This window comes from Caretta caretta, chromosome 8 (genome assembly GCF_965140235.1).
Source record: "Caretta caretta isolate rCarCar2 chromosome 8, rCarCar1.hap1, whole genome shotgun sequence".
Taxonomy (NCBI): Eukaryota; Metazoa; Chordata; order Testudines; family Cheloniidae; genus Caretta; species Caretta caretta.
Window position 1 is genome coordinate 9,922,432 of NC_134213.1, and position 15,213 is coordinate 9,937,644.

General features: G+C 44.0%; 1 protein-coding gene across 4 annotated transcripts in view; it reads left to right on the plus strand.

Moving 5' to 3' along the window:
- KLHL3 (kelch like family member 3) overlaps nucleotides 1-15,213 on the plus strand; it is a 64,482-nt gene that overhangs the window by 21,429 nt on the left and 27,840 nt on the right. For 3 of the 4 annotated variants that reach the window (XM_048861906.2, XM_048861905.2, XM_048861908.2), the window contains 3 exons: nucleotides 662-783; nucleotides 9,604-9,766; nucleotides 14,642-14,751. In XM_048861906.2, coding sequence (XP_048717863.1) covers nucleotides 662-783; nucleotides 9,604-9,766; nucleotides 14,642-14,751 — 395 coding nt within the window. The remainder of the gene's footprint in view (nucleotides 1-661; nucleotides 784-9,603; nucleotides 9,767-14,641; nucleotides 14,752-15,213) is intronic. The other variant, XM_075131272.1, reaches the window with a different exon arrangement.

A 15,213-nucleotide genomic window follows, 5' to 3' on the forward strand; every position in this document is an offset into this window, starting at 1 on the left:
CAAAAAAAAAAAAAAATGCTAGCAACGGAGTGGTGATTTCTGCAGAGATTTTCATAGTTTCCTAGTTTGTGCGAAGAGGCCCTCCAGAGATTCACCCATAATTAGTTCTTATAGCCTATCAAAGGACAACTTTTTTGTCATCTTCTGTGCTTATCCATCTATGAGAGTAATTAATTGTGTCTTATTGTTGTTTTCTCATATACATTTGAACTTGGGTGAATCTCAGGAGGTTGTCTTCATCCAAGCACCCAGCTCATGGGGAAATGTATTTTGAACCAGGCCAATCTCTTCAGTCTGCGGAACTATGCTGGAAGCCTCAGGAGAAGAGGCTGCTAGAAGACCACCCGGTTCTGGGCATGCTGTTCTTGGGGTACCTCTCCCCCGTTGTAGTTCTTGGGCTGTGAAACAGTGCACACACACACTGTGTGAAGGGAAGTCTCTCTTGTTGCCTCCTGATATCGCTCTCTGATGTTTAGAAGATGGCACTAATGGACTTCTGCCAGTCATCCTGGACCTGCAGGGATAGCGACTGGGTTCAGGGCTTTCCATTGTGTTTTAATTGGGGGTGGAGGGAGAGTTTCCACTGGGCATATCGGGCATTGAGGTGGAGGGGAGGAGAAAAGCAAACAAATATTGAATGCCAGTTTGAACTGAATTTCAGGAGACATGACTGAAAGTAAAGCAAAGAAGATTGAAATAAAAGACGTCGATGGGCAAACACTGAGTAAGCTGATTGATTACATCTATACAGCTGAAATAGAGGTCACGGAAGAGAACGTGCAGGTAAGCTGGGCTCAATAACTCCTGGAAACTGAAGGGGAAAAGCCTTCATGGCTTAAATCGCAGACTGAGGAACCATCAGCGTAACTGGTGCCTGCAGGCTACACAAAATGAAGGGTAGAGTGTGACGCGTGCTACCTTTCTTTTCTGTATTGTTTTGAGGCACTTTACTGCTTTTTCCCCACACATAAGTCATGTTACATTTAGTCTTCATTTCATGTTCCTGTTATAAGACGAGAGAGACAAGGTGAGTGAGGTAATATCTTTTACTGGACCCACTTCTGTTGGTCAGAGAGACAAGCTTATGAGTTTACATGCTTGTCTCTCTGACCAACAGAAGTGGATCCAGTAAAAGATATTACCTGACCCACCTTATCTCTCTAATATCCTGGAACCGACATGACTACAACACCACTGCATATTATAAGACTAAGCATTTGCCTTCCAAGAAGCCGTGCTAACTTGTCGGGTCAGTCTAGTGAAGGTCAAGATACGCTAAAACAAGCATAAGTGGGGTGATGGTTCTTCAGGTCCCAATAGAAAACTCCTGTGGTGATTAGTTTTTAGTTCTTATGGGTAGTCATTTGGGTTGTGTGAAGCTTTGAGTAGAATGCAAATTTACAGCTAAAATTAGAGCTCGCATAGCCACTTCTAGTTCCTACTTCCTTCCTTTGTATTCTGTCTAGACTTGAAGCTCTTTGGGGGAAGAACATTGGGTCTGATTCTGCTCTCACACTGGTATAAATCATGTGCATCTCGAAAGGAGTAATGCCAGTGTTAATCTGGTGGGGGAGCAGATTTGGGCTCCTTTATACCAGTGTGTAAAGCACTTAGTACCCTATTGATTCTATACAGATAATAAAGAATACTAGTAAGCTGAGATGGGTGGAAGAGAGGGTTATTTTATATGGAACCTGCCAATACAAAATAAGAATTACAAATATGATTGAATTTTGGTTCTAAAGTCCTGTTTTGGGGAGCTATTTGTAAAGAGAAGAGAGTCACAGATTGATAGCGGTGGTTGTGTAGAGTGGGAAATAGGCAGGGGACTATCAAGAGTAGAGAGGAAGTTACTGAATACAAGGAAAGCAAAACTATTTGGCAGCAGGGGGAAGAATCATTGACCGGGTGCAGTAGACTAGTATAGTCTGTAGGTAACACATGATGCTTAGGAGCGGGTATTTTTACTTTTCTCCTGTGTCTGTGTGGAAGATAGTGAAGGTGTCCAATGCCTACATTTGTATTTATAGCAAAAGAGCAGCTGGTGGGAAGTGGGTCATTGAATTCCAGGAGGGGTTTTGGGATCTCTGACAGGTTTGGTTTCAATTGTTGTTGCTACTTGTTTAAAAATGGTAGACATAAGGCATGGTTACACTAGAGAGTTTACAGCCGCTGTAAGCTCTCCGATGTAGCCACTCTAAGCTGATGGGAGAGAGCTCTTCTGTCTGCTTAACTCCTCCAGCCCCCACGAGTGCCCATAACTTTGTCGGTGGGAGAAGCACCGTGCACACCGGCATTTACGTTAGTATAACTTCTGTCTCTCAGAGGGGTGGTTTATTCACACCCCTGAGCGATATAAATTATGCTGGCATAAGCTGCAGTGTAGACATAGCCTTAGTTTCAACCATCTTCCTTTTCTGAATGATTTTGAAATTGGACAAGGCATACGCAGTTCATCTCCACAGGATGGAGTGAAAAATGAGCACGAGAGAGTGCTGGGAAATACTACAGCGTGTGTTTTAGATTGTCTTTATTTGAAAATGCGAGACTAGAGGGAGCAGCAAGAAGCCCTTTAAGAATCTGTCTTCAGGTGGTGATGTTCTTGATGCAAGTGAGATGGCCACTAGCTTTGTCCAATCCCTTAGGACTTGGGGAAACAAGGGTTTGAGTGCTTATTTTGCCACTGACTTCCTGCCTGACCGTGGGCAAATCACCTAGTCTCTTGCCTCAGTTCCCCATCTGTAAAATGGGAAAAATAGCACTTCGCTACTTCACAGGGGTGTTACAAGGATCAATATGTTAAAGATTGTGAGTGCTCAGATACAATGTTAATGGGGGACATAAAAGAGCCTTAGATGGCTCCAAAATAATGTGTATTGGGAAATGTTCTCTCTCCTGAATCTCTAGGAGCTTGCGTCTCATGCGAAGAGATATAGCTTACACATTGCCAAGACTGGTCTGTCTGTCTTATGGTAAACATCAAGAGGTTCAGATTGTATGTCTCCTCTAGCCAAACGCTGGCTCACGGGAACTGAACAGAGGCTAGTGTCTTACTAATAGAACCCAACCACTGCCTTTGCTTTAAAGCTCTGTGGTGGAACAAATAGTTGAAGTAAGAGCCCTTTCTGTACTCTTTCAAAGATGTATGCAGTCAAACTAGTTCAAACCCAAGTGGACAGAGGCCTAGAAAAGTCCAATAGGAATAGAGATGTTTGCATGATCTAAATAAAATAAACCCCAAACAGCTTCACCCCCATGTGACTTATTTAAACATCACCCTGCTCCCTTTTGAAAGCCCAGAATTATGTTAATACAAGAAACTGCATTAACTTAAAGAAAGTGAAACCGATTATAAACAAAGATGAAACTGACTAGTCTGTTTCAATATCCAAGTTGATATTGTTATGGAAATGTCTTATAGAATTTAACTTAATTTTATATTGAAACCAGTAGAATAGAAATTACTCTTCAACACTGACAGCAATGCACAGAGAATGATCTCCTTTTCCCTGATCTCCTTTTTCTAACCATTCTACAGAACATAATGAACAGTTCTATTCCTCCCATAGAGCCTGTGATGGCTCTAGAAAGGAGATCATTCTTTGTCTCTTTCTCTTTGCATAGCTAGCCAAAGAAGTTCAGACAGCATGAATGATGAAGAGTAAGACTGTTAATGTCTCAGGTGTATCTACTAAAAAAGAGTGAGGAATTGTTTTATACTGATGCTCATTACAGAGAACGGATTGGGGGAAAATCCCCCTGCCATGCAACAATCTGAGGAAATCCTCACCTGGGGTTTCCTCCCTGCTGCCTCTTGCTGTAATGTGGTGTGAGTTTTTGTTCTTCCCTCCCTTTATGGGGTGTGTGCGTGTAAGCTGGCCCCAAGGAATTTGCAGGAACATGCGATTATTGTGGGTCCAGTTCTGTCCATGGATGCTTACATACATCCCCTTTTGGCTTCACTGGAAGCTGCCTGTGTGCCTCTGAGCAGAGCCTGCTTCCCAGTGTATTCTAGTTACATGGCTTGGTAGAACCCTGAAAATCTGGCTGTTCCGGCAGGCTGTTGTCATGCCAATTATGTGGATTTCCCAGGTAAGAGAAGACTTCAAGTTGTAGCTGAAATTAATGTCTCTCCAGTGGCTTTCCATTGCTCGCGTCTAAGCTGCTGGCTCAGTAAAGAGTTATAGGGAACAAAGGCCAGCTGCTGACAAAGGCTCAAAGCCACTTCCCCCTAGTGGAGATCGAAGTCAAGTAGAGAATTAAAGTGCTGCCAGGTTTCTGAAGAAGCTTCTGGTGCTGTGAGCTTGATGAGAGTTTATTAGAGCAGCTCTGCTTTGCTGAGCCAACGCTAGTTCACTGTGGTGATGGAACAATTTTTGTGGTGGAGGTGCTGAAGGTGGAAACCACGTATTTGGGTGGTTGTTACTACTTCAAACCAGCACCCCTGGTTCCAACACCTAGGGTAGTGCAGATATTTGGAAGGAGACATAGCTCTGTCAGCCTCATGAGGGCCGGACCAGTGAGGTGCCATTAGCATGGGGCTCCCACAAAAATTGTCCCCCTCAGCCTTTGCCTTGGCCTTAGGGTGTGTATGTTGCAGAGAGAAGAGCGAGGGACGGTAAAAAGGGACTTGATTTGGTTCCTGTTTAGACAAAACCACAGAACCAGGGAGGGAGGGAGGCAGGCAGTGCAGCATTATATCCGATGCGTGTTCTGGAAATGCCTGTCCTGTATTTGTTGCACAGTGACCAGCTTGTGTAACCTTGGGTGGGCATGGAATCTCAAAGGGGCTGGGATTATCCTCTCCATGGAAACTCTTCTGAAAATACCTCATTCCTGGAGCAATCTGGACTTCACCAAAACCTCCCCGTTCAAATAAACGTTGCTCTTCAAGTGTCTTTGTGAGTTCCAAGGATAGGTAAATCTTTTTTGGCAGGGATGCTGTGGCAGTGCCCAGAGAAGAGGTGACTCCATCAGATGCAGGGATATTACTCCAAAAATCTTCCATTCCATTTGGTGATGGAACGTTAATGCAGGACCCCCTGAGAGACCCCCTACAGCACGTCACTGGGAAGAGATCCTTAACAGAGCTGCTTAATTACCTGCATGCATCCAAGAAATTACCATCCTAATTGAGCAAGTAATTGTCAATAAGTATCATTAGGATAAACTGGTTCCCTGGGAATGGGCTCATTGAGCTGATTCCACAATTAAACCCTTCCCAGTTAGGTGCAGGATGCTATGTTTGAGTGCTTCCCTGTGCATTCATTGCATGAAAAAAGTGCAAGTGTGTGTGTGTTGTAGAATGAAAAATGTCCGAGAATCCAAGGCATGAGGGGAAAGAGCTGGGGACTCTCCTGGTTTTTAAAAATTTTTACAAATAAATGTGGTCTGCAAAATGTAATTAAAAACCTCCCGTAAACTCTGCAGCATTTTGGAGCCTTCAGAGGTTGCACCCTTCTACCCAGCACATCTCTGGCAACGCTGGAAACTGTTGTTAAACAACAACTTTGGCATACAGGAAAGCTGTGGATGAGGCAGAGAGAGTCCTTCAGCATAGGGCTTGTCTACACTACCCGCTGGATCTGCGGGCAGCGATCGATCCAGTGGGGGTCGATTTATCTTCTATAGATGTGATAAATTGACCGTTGAACACTCTCTCCCCTCGACTTTGGTACTCCACCAGAACGAGAAGTGCAAGCAGACTCGACGGGAGAGCGCCAGCTGTCAACTTCAGTTATTCACGTAGCTGAAGTTGTGTATCTTAGATCGACCCCGCACGGTAGTGTGGACAAGCCCAGTGTGTTAAGGAAGTCTGATTAAAATCTGTGTTCTCCTTGCTACAGGAGATATTCTTGCTTTACGTCTGTGTCTAATGGAGTACCAAAGAGACCTCCTTAATATCCCTCTGCTGTGGCTGTTCAGTTTTAACAGGACCCAAACTGGGGTTCCCCCCAATCCCTTAGGAAGGATTAGAGGCCAGTATCGTCAGATGGGAGATGGACAAGGAACAGAAACTCGTAGCACCTTAAAAACTATAGTGTGGGTTTTGCAGTCACAGTCTGATGTGGTTTGTTGCACGTGCTCTCAGCTGTTTGCCAACAGACACAGTTAGCCATTCTACAATATAAAGTTTGGGAAGGAATATTTTTGGGGAGTGGAGTTGATGCCTCCGCACTTTTTATTTCATGTCCACCTGTTTCTTCTCTCCCTCCTTTTCTCTGGCTGTTCCTCTCCTTGTTTCTCCATACGGAGATGTTACCATGTGTCTGTTTGGTTTGTGCCAGGGTCACCCGTCTGGAAGCATTTCACCTGCAGTGCTGCTGCAGTATTTTCCCCTGGGGAAAGCATTTAAATGCGGGAGCTGGTCTTCATTCCCAGCTGCTAGTGCTGGTTGGACATCATTTGGAGAGCGGGGCAATAAGGCAAATTCTCTCTCTTAAACAAACCAGAGAAATCAAAGGAAGCTGAATGTAGCTTCCTCTGTCCCATGTGCCGTTGGCAGCTGCTCATCTAACAGCACAGTGTTTTCATCTGCCTTCCACATGGAGGATCCATGTACTTCTGTGTCTCAAACTATGTAGAAAACTTTCCAGGAAGAGGCTTCAGGGAAACAGCAGCACTTCAGGATGTCTGTTCGGGAAGCAGCCTTTAGTCCTCTGCTGATATGCAGAGTACCTTTTGTTAATGAGGATGTGTGGTTTGTCAGGGGAGGGTTACAAGATCTACATCTTTGTCTCGGACCTGCCCCCTCAACGTATCCTGAATGGGCTGTCTAGGTCTACCTCATTGTTTGCTTCTATCATATTTATCTGGCCCTCATTACTGTTGCATCTGAGTTACTCTCAATATTTAATGTATTTGTGCTCTCAACACCCTTGTGTGACAGGACAGTTCTACTATCCCTGTATGACTGAGGATAAACTCAGTCTTTGTGCCTAATTGACTTTCCTGAGATCACACAGGAGGTCTCTGGCAGAACATGGAATGGAACCCAGATCTCCCACAGCCAAGGCTAGTGCCCTAACCACTGGGCCATACTTCCTTTCAACTGCAGCAATCAATATAAATGTGTTCACACCTTCTGACGTTCAGAAACTGTTCCCAAACCAGCTGTGACCTCAGCCAAACATTTAAAAAAATACAATCCCTTGCAAATAGTGTTCAGCAAAACGAGAATCTGAGAACCAGCTACAGCAGCTGCCGAGATCTGGATATTGCAGCTTATAACCATGTATCCGATTCCAGATATAAGTCATCCCAATAGAGAATTTCAGTAGTAAATGTAGCACAGGTTTTGATGTAACTTTCAAAGGAAGACTCAAGTTTTAGCCAGGAAGCTGATGTAGCTGAGAAACCAAATTAGCATTTGCTGTCTAAATTGCACCCAGCAGCAACTTGAATTTAAGCATTAAGAGCCAAATTCTGATGCAGTTGAAATAGATGGCAAAAACTTGTGTGGATTATACTGGAATTGAGATTTAGCCAGGGTATGTGATTAGGCAGGGCATTTCCTCCTGTTATTTCTACAGGAAACATACACAGTGCTAACGGATATCCTTAGCTGGGTTTTCATGTTCTCTGGTAAAAACAAGACTGATAGAGAAGCACACAGCTGAGAAGAGAGAGAGTGACAACCCACTTATCTGTTGATACACTATATTTTTCTCTCTCTCTCTCTCTCTTTAAGCATTAGGTAATGATGCCTCTTTTCCATGCAGCAGGCCAAATGCTTATGTCCTGGGGAATTGTTCCACTACTCAGAGTAAAGTACGCTTTACCCGTTACATGCCCAGTGCTATAATAGGAGGGGTTCCGGGAAGTTTATGTGGCTTTGTTGTGCATTTGTAACCCAGAACAGTATAGCTTTATTATGGATGGCCTCTTTCATGCAGATTTTATCCCAAAACACAGAAGGAAATCCTCTCACTCAGCTTGCTCAGGACAGTACATTTGGAAGCTGTGATGTATTGCTACAGATGGCATAACCTCAGCTTCTAGTGAACCTGGGAGGATCTCGCTCTTTGGGATGGTTATGTAAGCTGCGTGCACACCCCCACGTTGAACTGAGGAGGCAGTTTTAGTAGAATAATGAGAAAGTAGAAAGTTGTTCATAGCTAGATGTTAAGATAACACTGCTCTCGCCTTTTTAACTGAATCAACCAGACAGACTAATCTGTTCCTGGGATCGAAGTGTTTGGATGAAACAGCCCCGTGGGTTAATTGATTTCTTTGTTTTATTGTTGCCTGTTGGGGTTGTAGCTGTCTGTGAAAGTTACTGCTTGGTAATATTAACATGTAATCCAATTGGATTCGATTTTTTTTCTTTGAATGGATCAGTGGCTTAGAATGTACCTAAGGGCAGGTTGCCGGTTTAGTGCTATTCTGCTGAGATGTATGGGGGAGGGGGAGGCTTGGGAAAAAAACATTTTTGCTTCTTACCAACACTGAGCTGCAGTAAGGTAAGCTTTTTTAACAGGCATCTGTTTCCCCTGATCAGAAATAATTTAGAAGTTGGTGACATGTTTTGAAACCCCATTAATGTGTGGCTGGCGTTCCCATTAAGAACGAGTTCTCGGCACTAGCCAGAGTTATGAAAACATGGACTCAAAAAACTGATCGCAGTGCATTGGCAAAAGACAAGAGAAAAGAAACGTAACAAGCTGAAGTGACGGCTGCAGTGTCCAGCCTGGCTTTATCTCTGACTTCCTGTCCAGGAGCCCTGAAGGCATTTTCTCTCACAGATGAACAGTGCTAAATGCCGTAGGCCGAGTTCTTGTCCTGGGTTTATCCCGGCCTCCATTTTTTGCACTCTCAATTCTGTGGGTGCGATTTCCAGCGCCTGGACACTTAAGTACCTCATTTGTGGGTGCAGTCGAGTATTTCAGCATCTAAATCCTATAAGTGGCATCTGCAGTTTTGTGGGTGCAAAGATGTGGTCATTGTTCGAGTATTAGGGCTATCCCCCAAGAGAATAGTTCTGTACCTAAAAACCTTTTAAACCGAAAACTGGCTGTGGAGCACATTAATAGCTCCTTGCCGGTACAGAGCACCCACCTACAAATAAAAGGATTTTTTTTTTTTTTTGGTTGGAAACTCAGATTCCAGGTGGTTGGGGTCCTAAGTATAATGGAATGTTTGTGTGTTCGTGAATGGGGTGTGAGTTCCATCCCAAGCCTGCAAATAATATAATGCTCTCCAGAACGAAGGCTTCACGAGGGACCTACTGTCAACCAATTGAGGATTTTAGGTGGGTTGGCTGTAGCAGGCTCATTGTGCTGTCTCTCTCCTCTGCCTGACTGTGCAACTTCTTCAGTGGGGAAGAAGTGAGGAGGGGAGCTTCACTGTTGGGTGCCCCAAGATGTTGCTGCTTTTGCCAGTCACCACATGGGGGAGGGAACCTCTGTCCATAGATGCTCCTAAATCTTTAGCACCTCTTGTGCTGCTGCTAACACCCTCCGCCCCTAAAAAGCCAAGAAACCCATCCTTGTTTTGAAGGGGGGTAATATCTGGTGAGTTTATGCCAGGAATCAAACTGGTGCCTCTGGTGCTAACTCTGGTTTCTCTCTCTTCTCCCTCCCCCCTCTCCCTTCCCACTCTCAGGTTTTGTTGCCAGCTGCCAGCTTATTGCAATTAATGGATGTTAGACAAAACTGCTGTGATTTTCTCCAGTCCCAGCTGCACCCCACAAATTGCCTTGGAATTCGAGCCTTTGCAGATGTGCACACCTGCACTGAACTTCTGCAGCAGGCAAATGCATATGCAGGTGAGCAAAACATCCTGGCTCATCCCAGCCACTTAGAGTTTGGGCCCAAGTATAAAGGATACTTGGGGCTGGAGCCATTAGCAACTCGTACTTTTAATGTTGTTTCCAAAGAACATGCAATGGGCTTCTTTATTGGACTTCGCAGGGCTCTGATGCGTGGTGGTCCTGCAAAAGACGGAGGTTCTTCAGAATAATGGAAGCTTTGGAGGTGAAATGAAGGACTTTAGTTTAATTTGTTATGGAAAATGCAGGCGGGTGTCAGGTGAATTATTTCCTTTATGTGTTCCTAAATCTGTAGTAGAAATACAGCTTGGTGGTTCTTCTGGAAAAAACACTCTCTAGAGCAGTGGCTGAATATCTTGTCTGTTTGTCTTATCAAATTTCTTTCTCTCCTGCTCCTCTTCTGTGAGCGCAGCCTTTCAAAGCGTGTTGTAGTCGGGCTCCTCTGACTGACCCTTTGGGGATTTACGTTACTATGACCGACAAGGGGGAAGTTGCTCTCACAGTTTTCTCAAATATTTATCCATAAGCTAACTGAAAAGCATGTTTACTCATCTTCGATGTGCCAGTATCTTGTCTTTCTATCTCTCTGTACCGCACCTCATACACTGCACTGCAGTGTAATAAAGAGAACACAATCCTTAGTTCAGTCTCTTAATACATTTGATCTATATTCTGCAGATACATTTTACACTTAAGATGAGAATTTGCCGGGGGGACAAGGAGAGGTTGTTTTGTTTTGTTTTATATTTGGAAGCAACGTTAGGCTGTAACCATTCACTGATCACAATGGGCACTTGTGAATTTACTTTATTTATTTCTTGATACTACTTGCAACAGTTCTCTTACAGACCGCGTGAGCTCAAATCTGTCTAGTCGTATTGGGCATCATGTTATGTACAAAGTACTCTTTTTCATCTAAATGAGCCAAGAGAAGGCTGAGTATCTGGACAGCTAAAAGCCAAACCCTAATGCAAGGTGCTCAGTCACTTAGAACATTTTCTACTTAAATGGTAGTCAATCTAGTTACAAAGCTGCTGTTCTACTTTGCAGCTGCACCACAGGGCGCTCAGTCACTCGCAAAGCCTCCCTGACTTTGGCAAGTTCCAATATGCCAAGCGGTACCAGAAGTTAACGTCCATGCTCTGGGTAACGCCTGATGGCATTAATCTCCAAGACTTGTAACAGAACTTGGACAGAGAGGTTGCCACTATTCGCAACCAGGCCAACTGCTACGGACATATCGTTCAGAGTGTGCCAGGCTTTGTCTGTGCCAAACACTATCCTTCTGCTCCACCTCAGCTAAATTCAACTTATATGGTCCCAGGACACACCAGACGCTCTTTTGGTGGCCTTTGGATGAGGAATGCTAGCTGCGTTGCGCTATCAAGGCCCTTTGGCTAGTTACTCAGCAGTGTCAGCCATGTTGATGGAGCAGTCTCAATTCCTCTTGTTTGGCAGCTGGTATCCAACCACAACAAACCTGCACTAGTTTGATGTGCATTCTAGGAGCGCTTGTCTAGGCAAACAGGTTTAGGGACACATCCTGAGCTGGTGTACATTGTCATTGTTCCACTGACTTTGAAGGAACTATGACAACTGACATCCATGGAGGAAATGCCTCTTCAATTTAATGGCTGACTTAATTGGATAATAACCTATTGCATAATACCGATTCCTCAATGACGTCTCTTTATACTCTCTGCTTGCTTTCTGCCTGCGTGCATCGTCCAGGAGATTTGTTCCTGTATCTGTTAGCTGGTGCCCAAGGCAGAAACCCAAGTGGACCCGAGTGAGAATTCTCCACGCTCTTAACTCCCCCGCGCCCTCCTTTCTCCAGTAGATTTGCTTCTGAGCTTTTGCCTGCTGTGCTGTGCTTTGTGTAGGCAAAGCAGGGCTAATCTCCAAGTCCTTCCCCGATCAGGCTCCGCGTTCACGCTTCCTCTCCTCTGCGACATTTTGCCTGGCATTTATGGTTTTTAGTCATATGGTGAGTAGGCTCTTTCGCAACAAAAAAAATCGGGTGGCCACCAAATTCTCCGGCATTCTCCCTCAAATCCAGACAAAACCTTTCAGCCTCCCTTGTTGCATTATTCCCTGGAGAAAAACATACTCTGAAAGGGATGGTTTATTGTGTAAGGGTTTGCTTGTAATACCTCATTATCCTTGCTTCCAGGACCCTGGTTAATCTTTAACCTAACAAGCAGTGCATTCTGTATATATTTATTTGGTTTTTTGGCAGTTGCTTTTGTTGCTTTATTGGCCTTCATGAGTCCCTGTTAATACAATAGCCTATATAATGTTAATGAAACTCCATTAATAAAAATGCCATTAAAATTCTTTGAGTTGTTTATGTAACAACATTAAGCCAAGCCAGAAATCTGAGGGAGACCCCAAGGATTTCATGAGCTCAGTTACTCGAAAATGCCTAGTTTAAAAAGCTTAATTTTAAACAATGGATAATTTAGGCAGGTGAAGTAGTCTTCTTTATATGAGAGGGCAGATGCTGTTAAATGTGTAAAATCAGAACGTGTTTTACATGCTTGTAACAAATAACAAGGAATGAAATATTCATTGTCTGCTGTCCAATACCTGAACTGTCTTGGTTGAAACGTAGATTGCATTATCCAGAGCACATGCATTGTGCTGGGTGGAGTCTTGTACTGTCCTCTGGCATAGGCACAACATGTCAGGGCCTAATTCTCATTTACACTAAAGCCATTCATGCGAAGGTACCCTAAAGTGGGTGCTGGTTGTAATGTACATCCACCCTTATGCAGCCAGAGTGTTCTGTAAAGTGTCAATGAGAATCGGGCCTGTTAATGTCTGAGTTCAGCCAGAGAATTTGCCACGTTAGCTGGAGTAATAGTCTTTTGTGATGGCCGTTTCCTAGAAGACAGTAAGGGCGGAGCGAGCGGAAAGGGAGGAAATGTAAGGGAAGGCATTGCCACCTGTTTGCTGTCATTTAACCCACACGGCACCGTGAGTGCAGTACAGAACAGAACGCAAGATGTGGCCCTCGCCCCAATGAGCTCACCTCGGTGCTCATGGCTGGATTTCTCAGTGCTGAAAGGATTAGGCCTTGAAAGTCGCTGCTCCAAAGAGACTCCCCAAGCTTAAAGATTCATGTTGTCATATTTCAGCTGAAAGATAAATGGGGCTGTACAAGCATTAGGTGAGACTGTAAGTGCCTAGGGGCAGCAGCTGTCTTAATTCTGTCCTTTAAAGGACCACATGCATGATGGGATATATACAAATCCTATTGATTTACATAATAACATAAAGCACCAACTCTCCTGCGAAACATTATAATAATGGATTGGGCTGTATAAAACAGAGCCAGTTTGCAGTAGTACGGATATTTGTCTAGCAATAAAAGTGTCTGTAAACAGATCTCAGTCTTTTTAGACAACAAATGTCTAATTACTTAATTATATGGACCTGTGCCCTTCGTTAAGCTTTAATATGTAATGGAAAGCACTGTCAGATCTGAAGAGCTCTTTCAGAACTGTGTTACTGCCAGGGAGATTGCTCCCTGTTTGATTATTTGTGACACACAAATATTTTAGTATTTTTATACAGTGCCTCTCAAAGTCAGAATGGAGGGGGTTGGAGATGGTGGAAAGGGACTTAGGCCAGGGTGGATCCTATGAGTTTAGAGGAAGGGGTGGGGTAGGTAGAGGGATAGGTAGTTGGTGGGGTCTGTAGTCAGAATTTTGAGGATGGGGGAGACTAGGTTTATACTTTGTGATGACGGAGCCTGAGGACAGTAAAAGGTTAAGTAGGCGGAAGAGAGTGATGGGGGTGAGGGCAGGGACAGGGGAGGTCAGTGGTCAGGAAAGGTGGTGGAGGTAGAGACCAGCCGACAGACTGGAGTTACTGTTAGGAGTGATTTTGACCCTGGGCATTTGGCTTGCTGGAGCAGGAGAGGAAGATGCAAGTATTAGATGTCAGACAGGATTTGGGGGAGGGGAGTAGGGGTTAGTGAAACAGGGTGTGGGTGGCACAAGAGAGGGGTCAGGGTGGAGTGTGGCTGACAGCTGTTGAGATGCCTGGGATATTGATGGGTTGGAGGTTATGGAAGGCCTAGGAGTGGAGATGGGAGGCTGATGACTCTCCATGCTCTATTTAATCACCCCAAACTGCCTGAAATTTCAGCAGTGTAATTCTGTGTAATTCTTCACTTCCCGTGTGGCTGTCAGACCGCCGCTGGGTTATACACAACAATGCTGACTGTGCCTGTCTTGTTGAAATGATTCAAGTCAGTGTCAGGGTTTTTTGGTTTAATAACTGGCAACGTTCAGAGCCTCCATTGAACATCTCTGAAAGCTAACAACACAGCATTCCTTAGAACAGTGCTGGCCTTAGTGACTCTAAGTCTCACCTACTGACTTGCCAGCACCACTTCCTGCCTCACCGTGTGGTTTTCTTCTGGGGGTGTCTCATCCAAGTACAGAACAAATCTAATGCCGCTTAGCTTGCGAGAGCAGACAAGGGTCACATCCAGAGGTGGCATGGTTGCAGGTTATCTATTGGTCGGGAAACGAGCTCCTCTTTCTGAATTGCCATTGGCAATTATACTTGCCATTGAAGAAAAATACTTAGCAACACTACAGAGTTTTGTTTGTGCCATTTTATGATTTATTGCAATTAGTGAATGAATCTCTGGGGCAGCATTTCAAATAACATCAGGTTGCTTTAACCTGCTCTGAGAATATTTTCTAGTCTATACAGCATTTTGATTTGAGTGTAATCATATTTGTTTTGGGCCATTGCTGTAATAGTAACAATTCTCTGAACACTGTAGTCCTTCTGTTGACTGAAAGCATGGATTTCATTATAATTTTCCTTTCCAACCTTTGATTTTTTGAACAGAGCAGCACTTTCCCGAGGTGATGCTAGGGGAAGAATTTCTTAGCCTTAGTCTGGACCAGGTTTGCAGTTTAATTTCAAGTGACAAGCTCACTGTGTCTTCAGAAGAAAAGGTACAGTAAGTTATGTAGTAATAGAGAATCTGTTCGGGAATGTTTTGAGTTTTTAGCAATTTTATTGGTAACTGGTCTCATGTTATGCTGTCTTTGAGTCCTTTTTCCAATAGTGCACCACGTCTCAAAAGGAGAGAAAATTTATAACTAATAAAAATTCTAGAACTCCATCAACATGTTCTATCACAATTTTCTCTACATAAAGTCTTGACTATAAAAAGCGTTTTATCCATCTCCTCCCAGGGTAAGAAGGAAATTCTGTTTCTCTTTGGAAAACAGGAATCTCTCTCTTCCACAGATATAAAGCTCGTCTTCTAAACCCAAAACATCATGAGATATCTGACCTTAGGCCTTTCCCTGGTCCTGGATGGGAGGTTGCATGTTCTGCAATTCAGAACTGGGTAATTCGGGGAGGAGAGGTCCACTATTAGGAGGAAATAAGGAAATGCTTTTTTCTGGCAG